At 56.2% G+C, this 17,178-nt stretch overlaps 2 protein-coding genes across 2 annotated transcripts in view; both read right to left on the bottom strand.

The window, feature by feature from the left end:
• Window positions 1-3,341: 3,341 nt before the first annotated feature.
• On the bottom strand, window positions 3,342-8,773 carry LOC123245653 (tubulin alpha-3 chain). Its single transcript, XM_044674625.1, has 4 exons — window positions 8,638-8,773; window positions 6,778-6,926; window positions 4,108-4,788; window positions 3,342-3,988 (listed from the first exon to the last, which is right to left on the bottom strand). The coding sequence occupies exons 1-4, from the start codon at window positions 8,756-8,758 to the stop codon at window positions 3,692-3,694; spliced, it is 1,248 nt and encodes a 415-aa protein (XP_044530560.1). The 5' UTR covers window positions 8,759-8,773; the 3' UTR covers window positions 3,342-3,691.
• Window positions 8,774-11,815: 3,042 nt separating this feature from the next.
• The window catches only part of LRRC74B (leucine rich repeat containing 74B), a 12,192-nt gene continuing 6,829 nt past the window's right edge, over window positions 11,816-17,178 (bottom strand). The window contains exons 5-10 of the mRNA XM_044658909.1: window positions 16,549-16,755; window positions 15,344-15,453; window positions 14,684-14,799; window positions 13,739-13,817; window positions 12,864-12,959; window positions 11,816-11,911 (exon numbers count right to left, since the gene is read on the bottom strand). Of these exons, the coding sequence (XP_044514844.1) occupies window positions 11,816-11,911; window positions 12,864-12,959; window positions 13,739-13,817; window positions 14,684-14,799; window positions 15,344-15,453; window positions 16,549-16,755 (704 nt within the window). The remainder of the gene's footprint in view (window positions 11,912-12,863; window positions 12,960-13,738; window positions 13,818-14,683; window positions 14,800-15,343; window positions 15,454-16,548; window positions 16,756-17,178) is intronic.

Below are 17,178 nucleotides of genomic sequence, written 5' to 3'. Positions count from 1 at the left end.
CCCCGCCCTTTTTAAACCCTTATCTTCCATCCTAGAATCATGTATGTGTATCAGTTCCAAGGTATAAGAAGAGTAAGGTCTAGGCAATGGAGGTTAAATGACTTGACCACACTTCACAAATGTCCAAGTTCACATTTGAACCCAGGACCTCCTGTCTCTAAGCCTGACTTTCTATCTAAAGAGCCATCTAACTACCTCTTGCTGATTCACAGAAGGGAAGGTCCTTTGGGTCAGCAAAAATTCATATTCCTTTTTTTTTTTTTAAACCCTCACCTTCCGTTTTGGAGTCAATACTGTGTATTGGCTCCAAGGCAGAAGAGTGGTAAGGGTAGGCAATGGGGGTCAAGTGACTTGCCCAGAGTCACACAGCTGGTTAGTGTCTGAGGCCAGATTTGAATCTAGGACCTCCCGTCTCTAGGCCTGGCTCTCAATCCACTGAGCTACCCAGCTGCCCCCTCATGTTCCCATTTTGAACTTATCTTGGTATAGGGGGTGAGACGTTGATCTAAACCTAATTTTTGCCACACTCTTTTCTAATTTTCCCAGCAGTTTTTGTCCAATAGTGAGTTCTTCCAAAAGCTGGGAACTTTGGGTTTATCGAATGCAAGATTGCTAAGGTCATTGGCACAGCAAAAAGAAGGCTGGGTTTGGAGTTGGAGCTGGTTTCAAATGCTAGTGCTGTCACAAAACCTGAGGGCAAGTCGTTCTCTGTGCTTGAAATTCCTTGACTGAAAAATGCGATGAGGCTGGACTAGATGACATTGCCTTGACCTGGAGAGGTTATTACCCAGCAGCAGCCTGTTCCACTGTAGAAAGCTTGGATCTCTAGGAGTTTTTCTTAAAGCAGGATCTAACCTTGGCCACCTTCCCCATAGTCCTGGTTCTGGCAGAACCCTTCTTCCACAGGGCAGTTCTGTCTATGTCTCTTCCTGGCCTTCCTCTTATTCTCTCCTTTGCTTTTTTTTTTTTTAAAGCTTTAATTCCCTTTTGTTAGAGCAACCCTATTCCTAGCTCTGCTCCCACCTTCCCCTCAGAAGGTGGAAAAATTAAAAAAGACCTTTTAAAGAATGCGCCTAGGGGGCAGCTGGGTAGCTCAGTGGAGTGAGAGTCAGGCCTAGAGACAGGAGGTCCTAGGTTCAAACCCGGCCTCAGCCACTTCCCAGCTGTGTGACCCTGGGCAAGTCACTTGACCCCCATTGCCCATCCTTACCAATCTTCCACCTATGAGACAATACACCGAAGTACAAAAAAAAAAAAAAGAATGCGCCTAGTAATGTCCTCAAGCATGGGCCTCCTTCTGCCCCTTATGACCATGACTCTGCCAGGAGGTGAGGAACATACTTTTTCATCAGTCTTCTGAAATCCTGGTTAGAAGGTGCATTGATGGGTATTAAGGACTTGACTTATTCTTGAGGAAGCTTCCTAATCTGGCACTTTCGTGATGACTGCTTTCTTTTCTATGTGTCCACTGATCATCCCTTTAATAATAGTAGCATGGTAGACTCTGGCCCCACTCTCAAGGCCAGGCCTGTTGCATCTCTCCCCTGTGGTTCTGTTCCTACTATGTTCTCTCCATTTTCAAGGGGCTAGTAGATAGCAACCCATATCCATTTAACCACTTAAAAATGAGCAAGAACCAACATATAAATCTCTTCACTTAACACCTTGGAGGGCATGGTTCTTCCCTCACCTCAGTCATTATTGGGGCTCAGTCATACTTAGCTCAGTTCCTACGTAGCACTGGTCACACCAACAATCTCTGCTGGGCTGGACAGCTGGACTTCCTCCAGGTTAAAGATCTCCCAGACACTGTGCTCCCTGTATGTAGAATGGAAAAGAAAAAATGAAAAAAACAAGGACTTAGGCCTAGAGAGAGATCGTCTGGTTCAAAGGGCCAAGGGAGGCCCCAGGGCCCTTCCCCCTTAACTCACCTATAGCTACTTTGACTCGGGAGTCCCCTCGATGGCTCAGATGTCAAGGCCAATGCCACCTGGGGCCCTTTAGTAGATGTCAAGTTGTGGCTACCTAGCTCGTGGGGAAAGTTCCTCTCAGACCAACTGGAATCCATTCTAGAATGTCCGCAGCTGCCCCAGGCCTCAGTCTCCAGAAATAGCTCCCTCGTGTCCTCTGTGGGGATATGTCTGCACATACGTGGAGACCGTCTCACAGAGTCTAAAGTTCTGCCAGGAACCAAAGTTGAGCTCCCTGGCAGGACTTTCTTTTGTAGGACGTTGAGTTACCCTGTTTCGATCCTGTGGGGTCGCTAATGGTGGGGTCTACAAGACAGAACCACTCCACATGGAGAACCCGGGGGCCACTTCTGGAGAATCCCCATGATGTGATTGGTGGGCGGTGGCTCAAGAGAGCCCGTGAAGCCCCTGTCGATGCCCTCTCACTGGTTCTAGTCGGCTAGGCGGGGGTGGAAGAGGTTCCCTCTGCCTCACTCGCTGCTGAAGGATGCCTATGACTCCTTCCCTCCCGGCATCCCGGGACCTCGGCAATTTTGGAAAGTTGGGAGAGCGAGCACCAGGGATTGGGGAATTGCAGACGGGCCAGCATAGGAGGCTGCAAACTTAAAAAAAAATGTAAACTGGGGGCAGCTGGGTAGCTCAGTGGATTGAGAGCCGGGCCTAGAGACGGGAAGTCCTAGGTTCAGATCCGGCCTCAGACACTTCCCAGCTGTGTGGCCCTGGGCAGGTCACTTGACCCCCATTGCCTACCCTTACCACTCTTCCACCTATAAGTCAATACACAGAAGTTAAGGGTTTAAAAAATTAAAAAAAATTAAAAAAAAAATGTAAACTATTCCAGCTGGTTTCCCATATTAAAAACAACATTGTGGGGGCTCTGCAGGCATCTCTGGGCTGCCTAAGGGGCCCCGAGACAAAAGAGGCTAAAAACTCGGCGTTAGAAAATTCCTTTTCTGCTCGGAATTATCTCCAGAATTCCTTGGGCACTTCCTGTGATCACAGACTTAAGGGACCCTAGGGATCACCTAGCTTTATTCCTTTCGGTCAGCAGGAGGGGAAACAGGCCGAGAGAAGGGGGCTTGCCCAAGGCTAAAGGTGGCTATCCAGGATCTGGGCCACCTTCTGACTTCAAACCCAGAGCTCGTTCCTCTCCCTCAGTCCTTTGAGAAAAGCAGCAAAGTCATGGGCTCAGGGAGGCCTCAGCGCCCAACCCTGCTGCGCGGTTCTCACAGGGGCCATTCTGGTTTCCCAGCTTGCCCTCACTTTTGGGGGGCGAGTGCCCTCTAGTGGTTCTGTTCAGGGCTGCAGCGAGCCGCTGCTCAGGCTCTCGTAGGGGACAGGGAGGCGTTGGGGGCTCGAGGAGTTCTCTGCCTCCATGTGGGGGGCAGTGGATGGATAGATCCCCGGCTCTCCAGTAGCCTTGGGCGGGGCTGATTTGGGCTCTCTAAGAAGAAAAAAGCTCCATGCATTTCCCCAAGCTTGTTCATAGAATTAGCGCCATTCCTCGTTCTTACAAGGGCTCGAGGTGAGATCAGTCCTGGGAGTCGCCAGGCCAGAGGCCCCCCTGAACCCCGACGCCCTCCCTGGGGGGAGCCAGGAGGCCGCAGAGAAGAGGCGCACGACGCAGCGTTACTACGTAAACGTTTATTCGTAAACAAATTCTGTAACCAGTTAGTTATACTCTCGGGGGCGGGAAGCGAGGCTCGGGCATCCCTCCTGGCCTAGTACTCTTCGCCCTCCTCGGCCTCGGCCTCCACCGAGTCGACGCCCACCTCCTCGTAATCTTTCTCCAGGGCGGCCAGATCCTCCCGGGCCTCGGAGAACTCGCCCTCCTCCATGCCCTCGCCCACGTACCAGTGGACGAAGGCGCGCTTGGCGTACATCAGGTCGAACTTGTGGTCCAGCCGGGCCCAGGCCTCCGCGATGGCCGTGGTGTTGCTCAGCATGCACACGGCGCGCTGCACCTTGGCCAGGTCTCCGCCTGGCACCACGGTGGGAGGCTGGTAGTTGATGCCCACCTGCCGAGGAGAGGGGAGGGCGGGAGGTCAGACGGGCACGAGCGCGGGGCCGGGGACAGGACCCACGAGGGGGACTTCGTCCTGAGCGGGCGCCCCCCTCCCCACGCCGGGCCGCTTACCTTGAAGCCGGTGGGGCACCAGTCCACGAACTGGATGGTCCGCTTCGTCTTGATGGTGGCGATGGCGGCGTTCACGTCTTTGGGCACCACGTCCCCGCGGTACAGCATGCAGCAGGCCATGTACTTGCCGTGGCGGGGGTCGCACTTCACCATCTGGTTGGCGGGCTCGAAGCAGGCGTTGGTGATCTCCGCCACCGACAGCTGCTCGTGGTAGGCCTTCTCGGCCGAGATGACGGGCGCGTAGGTGGCCAGGGGGAAGTGGATGCGCGGGTAGGGCACCAGGTTGGTCTGGAACTCGGTCAGGTCGACGTTCAGGGCCCCGTCGAAGCGCAGCGAGGCCGTTATGGAAGAGACGATCTGCCCGATGAGCCGATTCAGGTTGGTGTAGGTCGGCCGCTCGATGTCCAGGTTGCGCCGACATATGTCGTAAATGGCTTCGTTGTCGACCATGAAGGCGCAGTCGGAGTGTTCCAGGGTCGTGTGCGTGGTGAGGATGGAGTTGTAGGGCTCCACGACCGCCGTGGACACCTGGGGGGCCGGGTAAATGGCGAACTCGAGCTTGGACTTCTTGCCGTAATCCACGGAGAGCCTCTCCATGAGCAGAGAGGCGAAGCCGGAGCCGGTGCCCCCGCCGAAGCTATGGAAGATGAGGAAGCCCTGCAGGCCGGTGCACAGATCCGCCTGAGGGAGAGAGCAGACAAGACACGGCGTCACCGAAGGGCGCCGGAGCCTCTCTGGGGGGCCCCCGCAGACCGCCACAAGTCTGGCCGTGGCCCGAACCCCAAGAGACGCCACGGGCGGCATTTACTAGGCCTTCGGGACACCAGGTAGCATCCTCTTTCCGTGGTGCTCTTCCAAGTTTGAACAAACACTTCTTTATCCTTCACCGTAGGCAGCGCAAACATCATTATCTCTCTACCAGGCTCTAAGCTCGGCGAGGAGCTCCTCTGAAACTCTCTATTTCCCCGGGGCCTGGCAATGGGATTATCTCATTTTCTGGGACTGGAGAGTGGCTCGTGACCAGATCGCTGCCATAGGAGTGTGTGTCCAAATCGGGGTCCACTAGTTCTGTGTGCCAGCACCACACGCTCAGACGTTTGAGCACAAAGCCTGGGCTCCCACCCTCGACTCACCCTCCCAAAGCCAAGTCGCTTTTATAGTCTTTGTCTGCCCCCCTCTGTAGGGCCTGGGATCTCCCAGAAAGATGGTGGCCTAAAGCACGCAGTGAATGTAAACACGCTCACTTATGCCATGCCCAGTCTCGTCTCTTGTGGGCACATTATTCAACTAATTCTGCCTGGTGTCCCACAGAGAGGGCATTAGTTCCTGCAGGTACCTGACCAGCTCCCCAAACGTGGCTTCTCTAGTCTCTGCACCCCTGTTGGGACTCCCTCTCCCTCCAGCTCAAGTGTCAGCTCCATCATCTCCCTTCTCAGATTTGGTCCTGCTGCCCACCTAACCTCCCACGAGAAGGGTCTCTTTGTTTGGGAGTTTGTCACCGTGTTCCCAGAACCTAACAATATCTTGCGCAAATAGGCTTGGATTGAACCAAATTGCTGTTTAAGGAGCATCCCAATGATAATTTTTTGCAGCCTCCGTCTCATTTTCCAGAGCCCACGCAGGGCCACTGGCTTGGCTTACTGGGTCACGATCACCAAAAGACCTGATCCACATCTGAGGACGCCAAAGTAAGCTCTAGGACAGTGATGGCGAACCTATGGCACACTGAATGCTCTCTGTAGGCACGCACACCTCCTCCGCCTCCCCATCAGTTCATTACTAGAAAGGTAGAGGGATTGGGTGGAGCCGCTCTCCTCCCCCACCCCTCTACCCAGCAGCCCAATGGGAGCTCACAGGTGGCAGAGCTGGAGGGGAGCGGAGTGCTCAGGCCACTCATCTCCTCCTCTTCACTTGGGCTGAAGACATTCCTCACTTCACCCACTCTTCCACCCAGCAGCCCAATGGGAGTGCTTTCTACCCCCCCTGTATGGGTAAGGAAGGTGCAGGGCATGTCTGGCACTCGTGGGTGTGTGTGTGTGTGTGTGTGTGTGTGTGTGTGTGTGTGTTTGTATGTGAAACAGTCACCCTGCACTTGGTCTGGGGGTGGGGTGGAGGTGGGCCCAACATTCATTCCATCTCTAAAAGGTTTGCCATCACTGATCTAGGATACCATTAATAAGAATCATGGAACCAGGATTCCCAAATCTGCTCAAGGCAGGACTGTCCCATTGGTAGAACTGTGAGAATTAAAATTAATATCAAAATACTTCAAGTATTATTATTTTTATAAGGATTTATTAATTAATAACTAAAGTAAAAACCTAGAGTAGAAAGGGTGCTAACCTAGCCACGCCTGCAGGAAAAAGAGTGCAAGAGGCAGAGTTATAGCCAACTATATTCAAAACGTGACCACGCAACATGGTGGAGATTAAAAGGAATTCTGGGGACCATAGTTCAAGGCACAAAATTTCTACTTATACAGAACAAAGCCTGACACATGGGATGTGCTCACTGAGTGCCTATAGATGGAAACGTGCACCTCTGGGATAGATTTTGCCTCTGGATTAACCCGAGATCCTGGCCAAGCTTTGTGAAGTCCCCTCCACCCCAGCTGTTCCATGGCAACAAACAGGGTGCCCTCAGAGTACCTCCCCGTGGCAGGGCTCTTACCAGTTTGCGAATCCTATCAAGGACCAGATCAACAATCTCCTTGCCGATGGTGTAATGGCCTCTGGCATAATTATTGGCTGCGTCCTCCTTTCCAGTTATCAGCTGCTCGGGATGGAAGAGCTGCCTGTATGTGCCTGTCCGGACCTCATCTAGGGCAAGAGCAAGGTTGGGGCTGGTTACTCCACTGATGGACTGTGTTAACAGTGCTTAGATGCTGAAACGGGCCAACTTAGGGGTTGTCCTGAATCCTGTGAAGGACTCCCCACAGGCAGATGACAAAAGGGCCTCCAAGGACACTTCTTCAGTTGCTTGAGCAATGCATGCCCATTGCCTAAAATGTTGAGACAAGGCCTGAGTTTAGGGCTGGACCCCAAATACAGAGCGAGACAGACTTTCCTCAGTTGGGAACAATCAAACAGTCCATCATCAAACAGTCTGACTTCTAATTTGAGGAAAATCAGGGACTTTCCAAGGTGGGAGGGGGAGAGCAAATGGGTAATTCCCTGAAATTGGGGAAGAAGGTCTCCTACTTCCCCCAAGTGTCTGCACTCAACCAAAGGCACATGGGAGTGCTAACTGATGGATCAATAAGGGCCTTTTCAGAAAAGACACGGAGGTTGCTTGAGATGGACAAATGGGAGAAAGCTGCTGGCACCTTTAGGTCTCACTGTTTCTGGTCAGCATGTTAAGGGCTTCCAAGCAGCAGGGAAAGGTGGTCCGACCTCCCAGGCCACAGGGCAAGGCTCAAACAGGGCAGTAATGTTTTCTCCCAATTCCCACAACTGAATAAGGTTTTCTCCCAAGCCAGAAATGGGAGCAGACCCATAACTGAAGAGAATGGCCTTGCAAGAGGAAGTCAGTGTGATTCACTCAGTTCTCACAATTCTGCGCAGCTATTCTAATCCCCTCAATTCCCTTAAAGGATTAAAGAGAGTTTTTCAAATTAGCAGAGTCAACACGCTGCCCCATTGTAATTACAGTCAGCTCTCAATTACCTGCCTTCAAATATTTGAAAGGTTGTCATGTAGGAGAGCAGGATTAGACTTGGTCCATTGGGCTTGGGAGGGAAGAGTGAGGACTGCTGGGTATTAGTGACTGGGAGGCAGGTTCGGGCTCCATTTATGGAAGCACACCTTAACACACCCAACTTCTCCCAAGAGCGGAAAAAGGGCCCAGGCTGGAAAGTAGTGAGCTTTAGGAACATGCTGGCCAACTCTCTGGGGACAGCATAGTCTAGAGCAGGGGTTCCCAAATTTTTTTGGCCTCCTGCCCCCTTTCCAGAAAAAAATATTCCTCAGCCCCCTGGAAATTAATTTTTTAAAAATTTTTAATAGCAATTAATAGGAAAGATAAATGCCCCCGTGGCCGTCACCGCCTCCCTGGATCCCTGCAGCACCCACCAGGGGGCGGTGGCGCCCACTTTGGGAATCACTGAGCTAGAGTCTGGCATGGAGGCATGGCTGAACTAAACGGCCTTTTTTGCTGCGGCATTCTGGGATCTCTGCTGGGAGGGTAGTGTGGGAACCCCTGAGGGGGTGCAGAACCCCTAACCATCCTGACCCGAGAGGCCGAGGCAAAGTCAGTGATGTCCCGTTATTCTCAGTGAGGCATTTCTCAGCTCTGATTTGACCTTCTATTTGTGATCTGCTGCCTCACTGCCCCCCGCCGCCCTCACCCCTGGCACAAGCAGCCCTGTGATGTGCCCCGACTCCATTCTCAGGAAACGTGCAGGCATACCACGAGCATCACTTGTTTCTGTTCAGGCAGAGAGAAGAGAATGGAGGAAGTCCAGTTTCTCTGGCTCTCTAGGCCCTTCCTCACTGGCCTCGACTCTCCCAGTACTACCCCAGCACTACGTACCCACCACGGTCGGCTCCAGGTCCACAAACACAGCTCTGGGCACGTGCTTGCCAGCCCCAGTCTCACTGAAGAACGTGTTAAAGGAATCGTCTCCCCCCCCTATGGTTTTATCACTTGGCATCTGACCATCCGGCTGAATTCCATGCTCCAGACAATACAATTCCCAGCAGGCATTGCCAATCTGGACCCCCGCCTGTCCCACGTGGATGGAGATACACTCACGCTAGGAGAAAGAGAGAGAAACCAGCGGGCACTCTTCCAGGGCACAGGCCAGGGGCCCCCAAAAACAGGGAGGGAAGGGAACCTGGGTCTGGGGGCCTGGCAGAGCCTGGCACCCTCCTATCCCCAGCGAGGGGGTGGGGCAGTGGTCTCTCCTCAGGCTGCCCCCCCCCCAAGCCCCCGCGGGCCTTGGGACCCTTCCCCTTCCGGTTACTCACTCGGACCCCCAGCCCCGACTGCCAAGCAGCCCCGGGCGCCTTCCTGCCCTCCGCCCCACGTGTTCTTCAGCACCCCCAAGCCCATTTTTAACCCAAACTCATTGATTAGGGGTGCGAGGGTGGGTCCACAGCCCCTCCCTCCAGCCCCCTCATTTTACAGACACGTTACCTCCCCGCCTCCCACTCACGGGAGGGGGAGGGGCCTACTTCTGGGCCTTTGGACAAAGGCGGGGCCTGAGAACCCCCTCTCCCCCATGCTGGGGAACCGGGGACCCCAGAAGGCCTCCGAGGAAGGGAGGGGGGAGCCGGGTGGGGGCCCAGACCCCTACCATGATGAGACACCGACACCGACACCGACACCGACACCTCCGCCCTCAACGACCAGCAACTGACTGAGGGCGCGCTGGGCCTCTGCACACGTCGCCCTCGCCGCGCCGCTCGCTCATTGGCCGAGCCGTCCGAGCGCCACCGCCCATTGGCCGAGCCACCCAAGCACCATCTGTTGATTGGCCGAGCCAGCCATACCGTGGTGCTTGCTGATTGGCCGAGTTGCCTGAATGCTGCCCACTGATTGGGGGAGCCGAGCCTGAGGTGCACGAGCATGGAAGGAGCCACGAGGCTGGAGCAGCGAGAGCCAAGGTGCGAGGCTACTGCGCCTGCGCCCGCATCTGCTCCTGCTGCAGCCGCAGGAGGTTGGGCCTTGGGTGGGAAGGCGAAAGAGGATCTAAAATGACTTCTGCGCTGGTGCAAGAGCCCCCCTTGATTTTCTTCCTCTGTAAAATGGGTTCCAGCTTCCTAGCTAGAGCTGCGGCGGGCCTGAGGGGCTGGACTGGCCGGGTGGGACTGCCTGGAGAAGAGAGGACCCCCCGCCCCCCATCGTGCCCCCCCCATGGAGTATTTTGCCTAAATGACCCCCAGGCCCTTCCCCTTTCTGAGCCCTGATTCTATCCTCTGGGCCTTGATCAATGTTGACTCCACGTGTAGTTAGACCTTGGTGTGGCCAGCAGGGGCTCTCCTAGCACATACGAGTCCTGGGTTCAAACGATGGTCCTGAGAAAGGGCCGAGCCCCCAGTTTTGGCCGGGCTGGCCTGATGGGCATGGGGTGCCCCTAGGGTGGTGGCAAGGGTTTTTCAGGGAGGGTCCCCTGGCACGGAGCCATCAGCCCTGCCCATCCCAGGCTCCAGGAGAGAAGGGGAGGAGGGGGAGGAGGGAGGTCAGAGGCTGTGGACTCGGGGTCCAGAATGGAGACCCTGGGCAAGTCACTTCCCTTCTGTCTGCCTCAGTTTCCTCAGCTGTGAAATGGGGATCTTGATTGTGTGAGGCTCAAATGAGGGCTGTGCAGAGGGCCAAGCTCAGTGCAGGCCCCCTCCCCTACCCCCGGGGAACCATAAATGCTATTATGGGCACGATTGCCCTTACTGAGTGGGGGCAGCAGGGAAATTACAGGAGGAAATGCTTCCTCTACTCAGGGCTGACCCAAGCGGATGGGCTGCCTCGGCAGGTAGTGAGCTCCCCATCCCAAGAGGGACAAACACCTGCCGGTCATTTTAAGGCCCCTAAAGGCAGGCTCGGGGGCTCTCGGAGGCTCATGAACTTGGTGGGGTGCTCCTTTGGGCAGGAGCATACAGCTGTGGCACTGGGCAGCTGGTGGGAAGAGAAGCGTCTGGGCCAGGTTGTAGGTTTCGGGGACAGAAGAGCCTCTCCTGATGGAGCTTGGCCAGTGACTCGGTCAGGGTGACACAATGCCGGGATTTGAACATGGGTCATCTTAGACCCCGAGCTCATGGATCTGAGCCATCGTCCGGCAAACATCAGGTGTCTGCTGCCCTCAGAACCCTGGGTGCTCACGGCCCGAGCTGTCCCCTGTGCTCTGTGGCTCAGGGTAGGCTCTTGGGGTCCCGGGGGGCCAGGGCAGTAGGGAGGAGTGAGCGCCCACCCCGCTTCCCCCTGAAGCCTGCGGCCGGCCATCGAGGTCGAGGGCTCCTCCAGAAGGGCTGCCGCACTGACCGCTGGCCCGAGGCCCAGGCCGTCCCCTAGCTTTTGTGTGACGGTCCGCAGGTTCTTCCTGCCTGGCTGAAGCCATGCCTCGGCCGGGTCCTGGGCAGCGGCTTGGCCGGGTGAGCTCTGGGAAGCCTTCTGCAGCCCAGGCTTGTTCCGAGGCCTTGAAGGGGCTGTAGGGCCCCGCCTTGGACCCGGCCTCTCTGGCCCGGCTGCCCACCCTGGCTCTAGGCTGGGAGGAGGAGCGGGCTCTGGGCGGGGGGCAGGACCCCCGGGAGGAAGTGGGTGCCTGTCAGGGAGGAGGGAGAACCATCGAAGTCACCACAGCAGACATGAGCTTAGTGGAAATAACCGTTAAGGCTTAGTGAGGAAGGGACCAAATGGCATCCAGGCTTCTGTCTTTGGAGGGGGAGGAACCGGGGGCCCAGAGGGTCAGAGCCAAAGAGAACCAGGCGTCACGGGTGCGAGTCACGGGCGTCGGGCCAAGAGGGGCTGGAGAGTGCGGCTTCCTAGTCACAAGAGCTGCCCCACGGCCAAGTGGGCCCCCTGGGCAGGGAGCGAGTCCCCAGGGTCTGGAGAGCTTCTAGGCTGGACGGGCCCTCGTCCAAAGTGCCTCTGGGGGACCCCGAATCGGGCAGGGGCTCCCTACGGGGTGGAGGGGCCTTCTGGCTCCGGGATTCCATGAGTCTAGGGCAGAGAGGCGGCGGGTGATGACGGCAGCCGTGATCCTCATCCCGATGCTCTAGGCCGGGTGGTTGCCGTGTCTGATACAGAGCCGCGGGAAGGCCTCCTGCATGGAACAGGCCAGCTCGTCGAAGTCTCTGTTCAGGTGGATGTCCTAGAGCGGAGGGGGGGGGCCCTGGTTAGCGTGTGCGGCCCGGAGGGGGCCCGGGAGCCGGAGCGTCCCCCGGGCTGGGCCCCCTCCTAGACCAGGGTCCACTCTCTGAGCACCCGCAGGGCCAAGCCTAGGAAGGCTCGCTGCTGGCTGGGCCGTCATGGGAAGCCTTCTCCGATTCCCCATTTCTAGAGGCTTCCCTCTCCCCATCAGACTGTGAGCTCCTCCCACTGGGGCCCACTCGTGGCTCCATTCAGGGTTTTCTTGGCAGAGTCGCTGAAGGGGTTGGCCATTTCCTTCTCCAGCTCATTTACAGATGAGGAAACTGAGGCCCGCGGGGTGAAGTGACCTGCCCAGGGTCACATAGCTAGGAAGCATCTGAGGTTGGATTTGAACTTGGGCTTTCCTGACTCCACGCCTGGGAGTCTATCCCCTGTGCCACCCAGCTGCCCAGGTTCCCCCCTGAGGGAGGGACTGTCTTTTCCCTCTTCTTGTACCCCTGGGGCTCAGCTCAGGGCCTGGCACATAGTGGGTGCTTAATAAATATTTACTGAGTAAATGAGTGCATTAAGGGATCAATCTGGGGTGAGGAAACTCCCTTTGCCCGTGCTGGCCTGCCCGTAGCTGCCCTAGAGAAACGGGAGCCTTATGGGCAGAGGCTGGCAAAGAGGGTCTCCCTCCTCTGGCCCCGTCGCTCCAGGGGGGACCTGTGGGGAGTCCGGCGCCCTGCCCTTGCTTGGACCAGCCCCTTCTCCACTCATCCCAGAGCTGCTCAGCATCCCCGGCTGTGACCGCTGCCGCCTCCCTCCGAGGGCAGGCAGGGCTGCTCTTGGGTCTTCTCCTGGGCCTGGCACACAGTAGGTGCCTTTGAAGATCCTTTGGATTGAGTCGGCCGAGTAACTCCCCGACCCCCTGGGGAGACCGACCAGGCCCCGGCCCTTCCCCTCCTCCTTACCGAGAAGTCCAAAACCTCCAGCCCCGAGTCTGGGTTCAGCTGGATCACCTTGAGGATGCAGAGGCAGCCCTCGTTCCTCATGGGGTTCCTGCCCATCTGTGGAGAGAGAAAGGGGCAATGTGGGAGGATCCGAGGCAGCCCTGGGCACCGGCGAGTGCTGTGCTCGCAGCCAGGAAAGATCGGGGCTCGGGACTGCATGCCAGTCACTTAACCCACACGAGCCTCAGTTTCCTCATCTGTCAAATGGGGATAGTCATAGCACCCACCTCCCAGGTAGGGTCAACTGAGATCATTGTGTTTAGCCTAGGCCTGGTCCTAGAGGGCTTATATCTTGTTTGTTTTCAGGCCTGTCTTTGTGACCCCGTTTGGGCTTCTCTTGGCAGAGATACTGAAGTGGTTTGCCATTTCCTTTTTCAACCCATTTGACAGGTGAGGAAACGGAGGCAAGCAGGGTGAAGTGATTCTCCCAGGGTCACACAACTAGTATGTGTCTGAGGTCAAATTTGAACTCGGGTCTTCCCGACTCCGTGCCATGTAGCCGCTACATAAATGTTAGCTCTTATTAACTCTTATTTGCTTTTTATAGCACTTAAAGACTAAAGCACTTTACCCATGTTGTCTCACTCGATCCCCTTAACAACACTGAGGAGGAGACGCTATGACCGCTTTTTTACAGCTAAGGACGCTGAGGCAGACGGGGTCAAGGGACTTGCCCAGGGTCACTGAGCTAGTAAGGGTCAGGCGGGATTTGAGCTCGGGCCTTCTTGATTCCAAGACCAGCACTGTGTGCCCTGGGCCCCCTGACCGCCTCTAGAGAGGGGCCAGATGGGCCCTTTCCTCCTGGATGTCCCCCCACAGACAGGAGCACGACTCACAGAGAGGATCCTCAGGGTTTGGTTTTCCCTCAGTCCACTGGAGAAGCGGATGGCTCCGGGCAGCGAGATGCGGTTGTTACTTCAAAAGAGAAGATGGTCATTGTTGATGGCTTAGAAATGGCTTCTCGTGTCTGTCTATCTGTCCGTCCTCTTGGTGGGGGAGACTCACAGCATGTAAGTGAGGGTCAGGAGCCACAGACCAGGGGCTCATTCCCTCCTCTTACAGATGGGGAAACTGAGGCCCAGAAGGGGATTGTGCTCATGACTGAGGGATGGGAGGCTTGTGCCAAAAGAGAGATCACATTCACAGAAACTCAGGACTCGCCCTAGCCCAACACTGGCCCAATGAGGAGCAAGAAGCTAGTCACAGTTAGGGAGCAATATATTCCTAAAGGCGGCAGCCTGTAAGCTTCTCAAGGGCAAGGACCAAGCTTGGCCAGTGCCAGGCACCCAGTAGGTACTTAATAAATGCTTTCCCCACTACGCTGACCTTAATAATAAACAATAGCCCCCACTGAATAGGACTTTAAGGTTTGCAAAGTGCTTTGCAAGCACTTTACCTCATCTGATCCTTACAGCACCTCTGGGAGGGCAGGGCTATTATGATCCCCATTTTATAGTTTGGGAAAATAGAGGCAAGCAAGTGAAGTGACTTTCCCAGGGTCACACAGCTAGGAAGTGCCTGAGGCTGTATTTGAACTCAGGACTTCCTAACTCCAGGTTAGTGCTCCATGCACCCTGGCATTATGGAGATGCCTCTTTTTCCATCTACTCCCATCTACTACTCTGTCTCTAGCTGGTCTGTGCAGTTATTTACTTGTTGTCTCTGGGGGATACAAGGCAAGAGGCAGCCCCTGGCTTGGAGGGGCTCCCTGCCTCCAAGAGTGAAGGAGAAGGGGGATGCTGACCAGAGGGAGGGGGCTAGGGGAGTGGACCCCCCCCCACCTGATGTTGAGCTCCTCAAGCACATTGTTGACTTTCATTGCCTCCCCCAGGGCTGCTGCTCCAGGATCGCCAAAACCATTGTAGGAGAGGTCTAGCACTCTGAGGAAGGTGTTGCCCTGCGGAAGGACACAGGACAGACTGGACAATGAGGATGCTGAGGAGGAGGAGGGAGGAAGAGGAGGAAGAAGAAAGATAGGAGTGGGACTGGGTCACTCATGGGTCCCCTAAGGTGTAAGTGGAAAAGGCGGGAGGGCGGCTGGGTGAACACCAGAGGAGGCTTCTCCTCCTCACCTCTGGGCCATCTGAAGTGGCTTGGGGAAGTCTGAGGGGCCAGAGAGGGAGAGCAGCGGCCCCTTGAGAGCTGCACACATTGGGGGGGCAGAGGGAAGTGACCCCAACAGGCTGCCGTGCATGGATCCCAGGACCTCCGGGCTGGAGGGAGCCTCAGAGGCGACCCCCAGCCTCCCCCAAGGCCTTCCTGTGGGATTCTGGATGGTTCTAATCCTCGCCAGGACTGAGCGTGGTTCTTTGGGCCTTCTGCCAGTGGCTGTTAGAGCTCTCCTGGCACAGGCCACCGCCTCCACGCAGTCGTGCCCATCGTCTCCACCATCTCCTCTCAGAGGCTGTGGCCAGAGCGCGGGCCGCGGGGCAGGCCCCTACCCCAACGCCTCGGGTGAAGATCACGGCTCCCATCCCCCGCAGGTGGTTCCAGCTGAGATTGAGCTCCTTTATGCCCACGTTTTCTGCCAGGGCCGGCCCGAGCTTCTCCCCTTGAGGAGAGACACAGTCCCCATGTCAGTCCCTGCAGGAGCTTCAGGCGTGGGTGGGTGGGTGGCCCGAGGCCAATCTGGGAAAGACCCCCCAAGCCTGCGGAGATCATGCTCTCTCCAAAGCCCCTCCTGAAGGGCACCAGCTAGGCCTGTGCCACAGGAGGAAGTGCGGGAAGTTCCTCACCAGAGACCCGAGTTCGAGGCCAGCCCATGTCTGCAAGGCACAGTTTCTCCATCTATACAGTGGGGAGAGTCTAAAGACTCTTCCTTTCCCCTCACTTCTCCCTGGCCAAGCAGTCATGCCACACAAACACGCACCCTCATGGCCGCTCTCAGCTCTCCAGGAACAGTGAAAGCACCGATGACGGCGCTCTGAGGTTGGCCAAGCTTGGGAGCATGAGCAGACTGTTCCTATTTTATAGATGAGGAAACTGAGGCTCCTACCACATGCCTGCTGATGTTGGGTGAGGGGCCTTGCAGTGTCTAAAGGCTCAGGACCAGGTGAGGGAGTGGGTGCCTGAGGGACACCCGCCTCCTCCCTTTAGCCTCAGGCCAGGAAACCCTGTCCAGCACTTCCTGGAGGGGACCCTCCAACGCTTGGGCTCTGGAGTCCTCGGTGGCCCTCCCATACCAAGGATGCTACCGAATCTGGAAGCTGGAAGGGGCCCGCCTGGTGGCTAGTTACATAGTCCAACCCATGACCCCAATCTCTACTTGGAGCCTCCAGTGACGGGGAGCTCACCACCTTGTGAGGCAGACAAGTCCCACTTTTGGATGGCTCTTATTGCTAAGAGGCTTCAAGCCCAGATTTGTCTCTTGGGACTTGCCCTCATTGATCTTCCCTCTGGAGCTGAGCAAAGCCAGTCCACTCCCTCCTCTAGGTGACGGCCCTTTGGGGGCCCCCAGCTCGGCCCCTGTCGTCCACTGGGAAATGAGTTTGACTCCTGAATCAGCGGGAGGAAAGGGCAGCGCAGAGCTCGTAAGGATTTGAACCCTGGCCTCACCACGGCCCTACCCCTGGGGGGACCCTCCCTCCCTCCCCTACCCCAGAGCCAAGCCCAGCCAAGCCTTCCCGCCCTGGCCGTAGGCTCCTACCAGCTTCCTCATCTAGCAGGTTGTGGCTCAAGTCCAGCACCTCCACCTTGGTGTTGACCAACAGGGCGTCAGCGATGTCCTTGGCGGCCTGCGGGCCCAGGTCACTGCCGGACAGGCGAAGCTGCCGTATAGAGGTGTTCTCCTTAAGGGCAGAGCACAGGGCCTTGGCGCCTTTGGCCCCCAGTTTGTTATCAGACAGATCAAGATCTGAAGTAAGAGACCCAGGGGATGGACATCAGAGGTGGTGGAAGGGCCAGGCAGGCCTGGGTTTGAGTCCAGCTTTGATGTCTGAGTGGGTGAGCTGCCTTCAAAAGATCACCCGAGGGGGGCAGCAGCTGCGTGGTACAGCAGAGAGAGTGCTAGGCCAGGAGATGGGAGGTCCTGGGTTCCAAAGTGGCCTAGCTGGGTGACCCTGGGCAAGTCACTTAACCCCCTTTGCCTAGCCCTTGCCTCTCTTCTGTCTTAGAATTGCTACTAAGACAGAAAATAAGGGTGAAGTAAGGGGGGAGAGGGGAGAGAGACAGAGACAGAGAGAGAAAAGGGGAAGGAAGGAAGAGGAAAGAAAGAAAGGAAGAAGGAAGGAAGGAAGGAGGAAAGAAGGAAAGAAAAAAGAAAGGAAGAAAGAAAAAA

Source organism: Gracilinanus agilis, chromosome 1 (assembly GCF_016433145.1).
Source record: "Gracilinanus agilis isolate LMUSP501 chromosome 1, AgileGrace, whole genome shotgun sequence".
Classification (NCBI taxonomy): domain Eukaryota; kingdom Metazoa; phylum Chordata; class Mammalia; order Didelphimorphia; family Didelphidae; genus Gracilinanus; species Gracilinanus agilis.
The sequence above is the reverse complement of the archived record's forward strand: the minus strand, read 5'-3'. Positions and strand labels throughout refer to the sequence as shown.

Coding starts and splice junctions, on each gene's coding strand:
- LOC123245653 (XM_044674625.1), bottom strand. CDS start 8,758: ATGCCAAGTGATAAAACCATAGGGGGGGGAGACGATTCCTTTAACACG. Junction 6,927..8,637: donor CCTGGAGCCGACCGTGGTGG/GTACGTAGTGCT, acceptor CTCTTGCCCTAG/ATGAGGTCCGGACAGGCACA. Junction 3,989..4,107: donor GGTGCCCCACCGGCTTCAAG/GTAAGCGGCCCG, acceptor TCTCCTCGGCAG/GTGGGCATCAACTACCAGCC.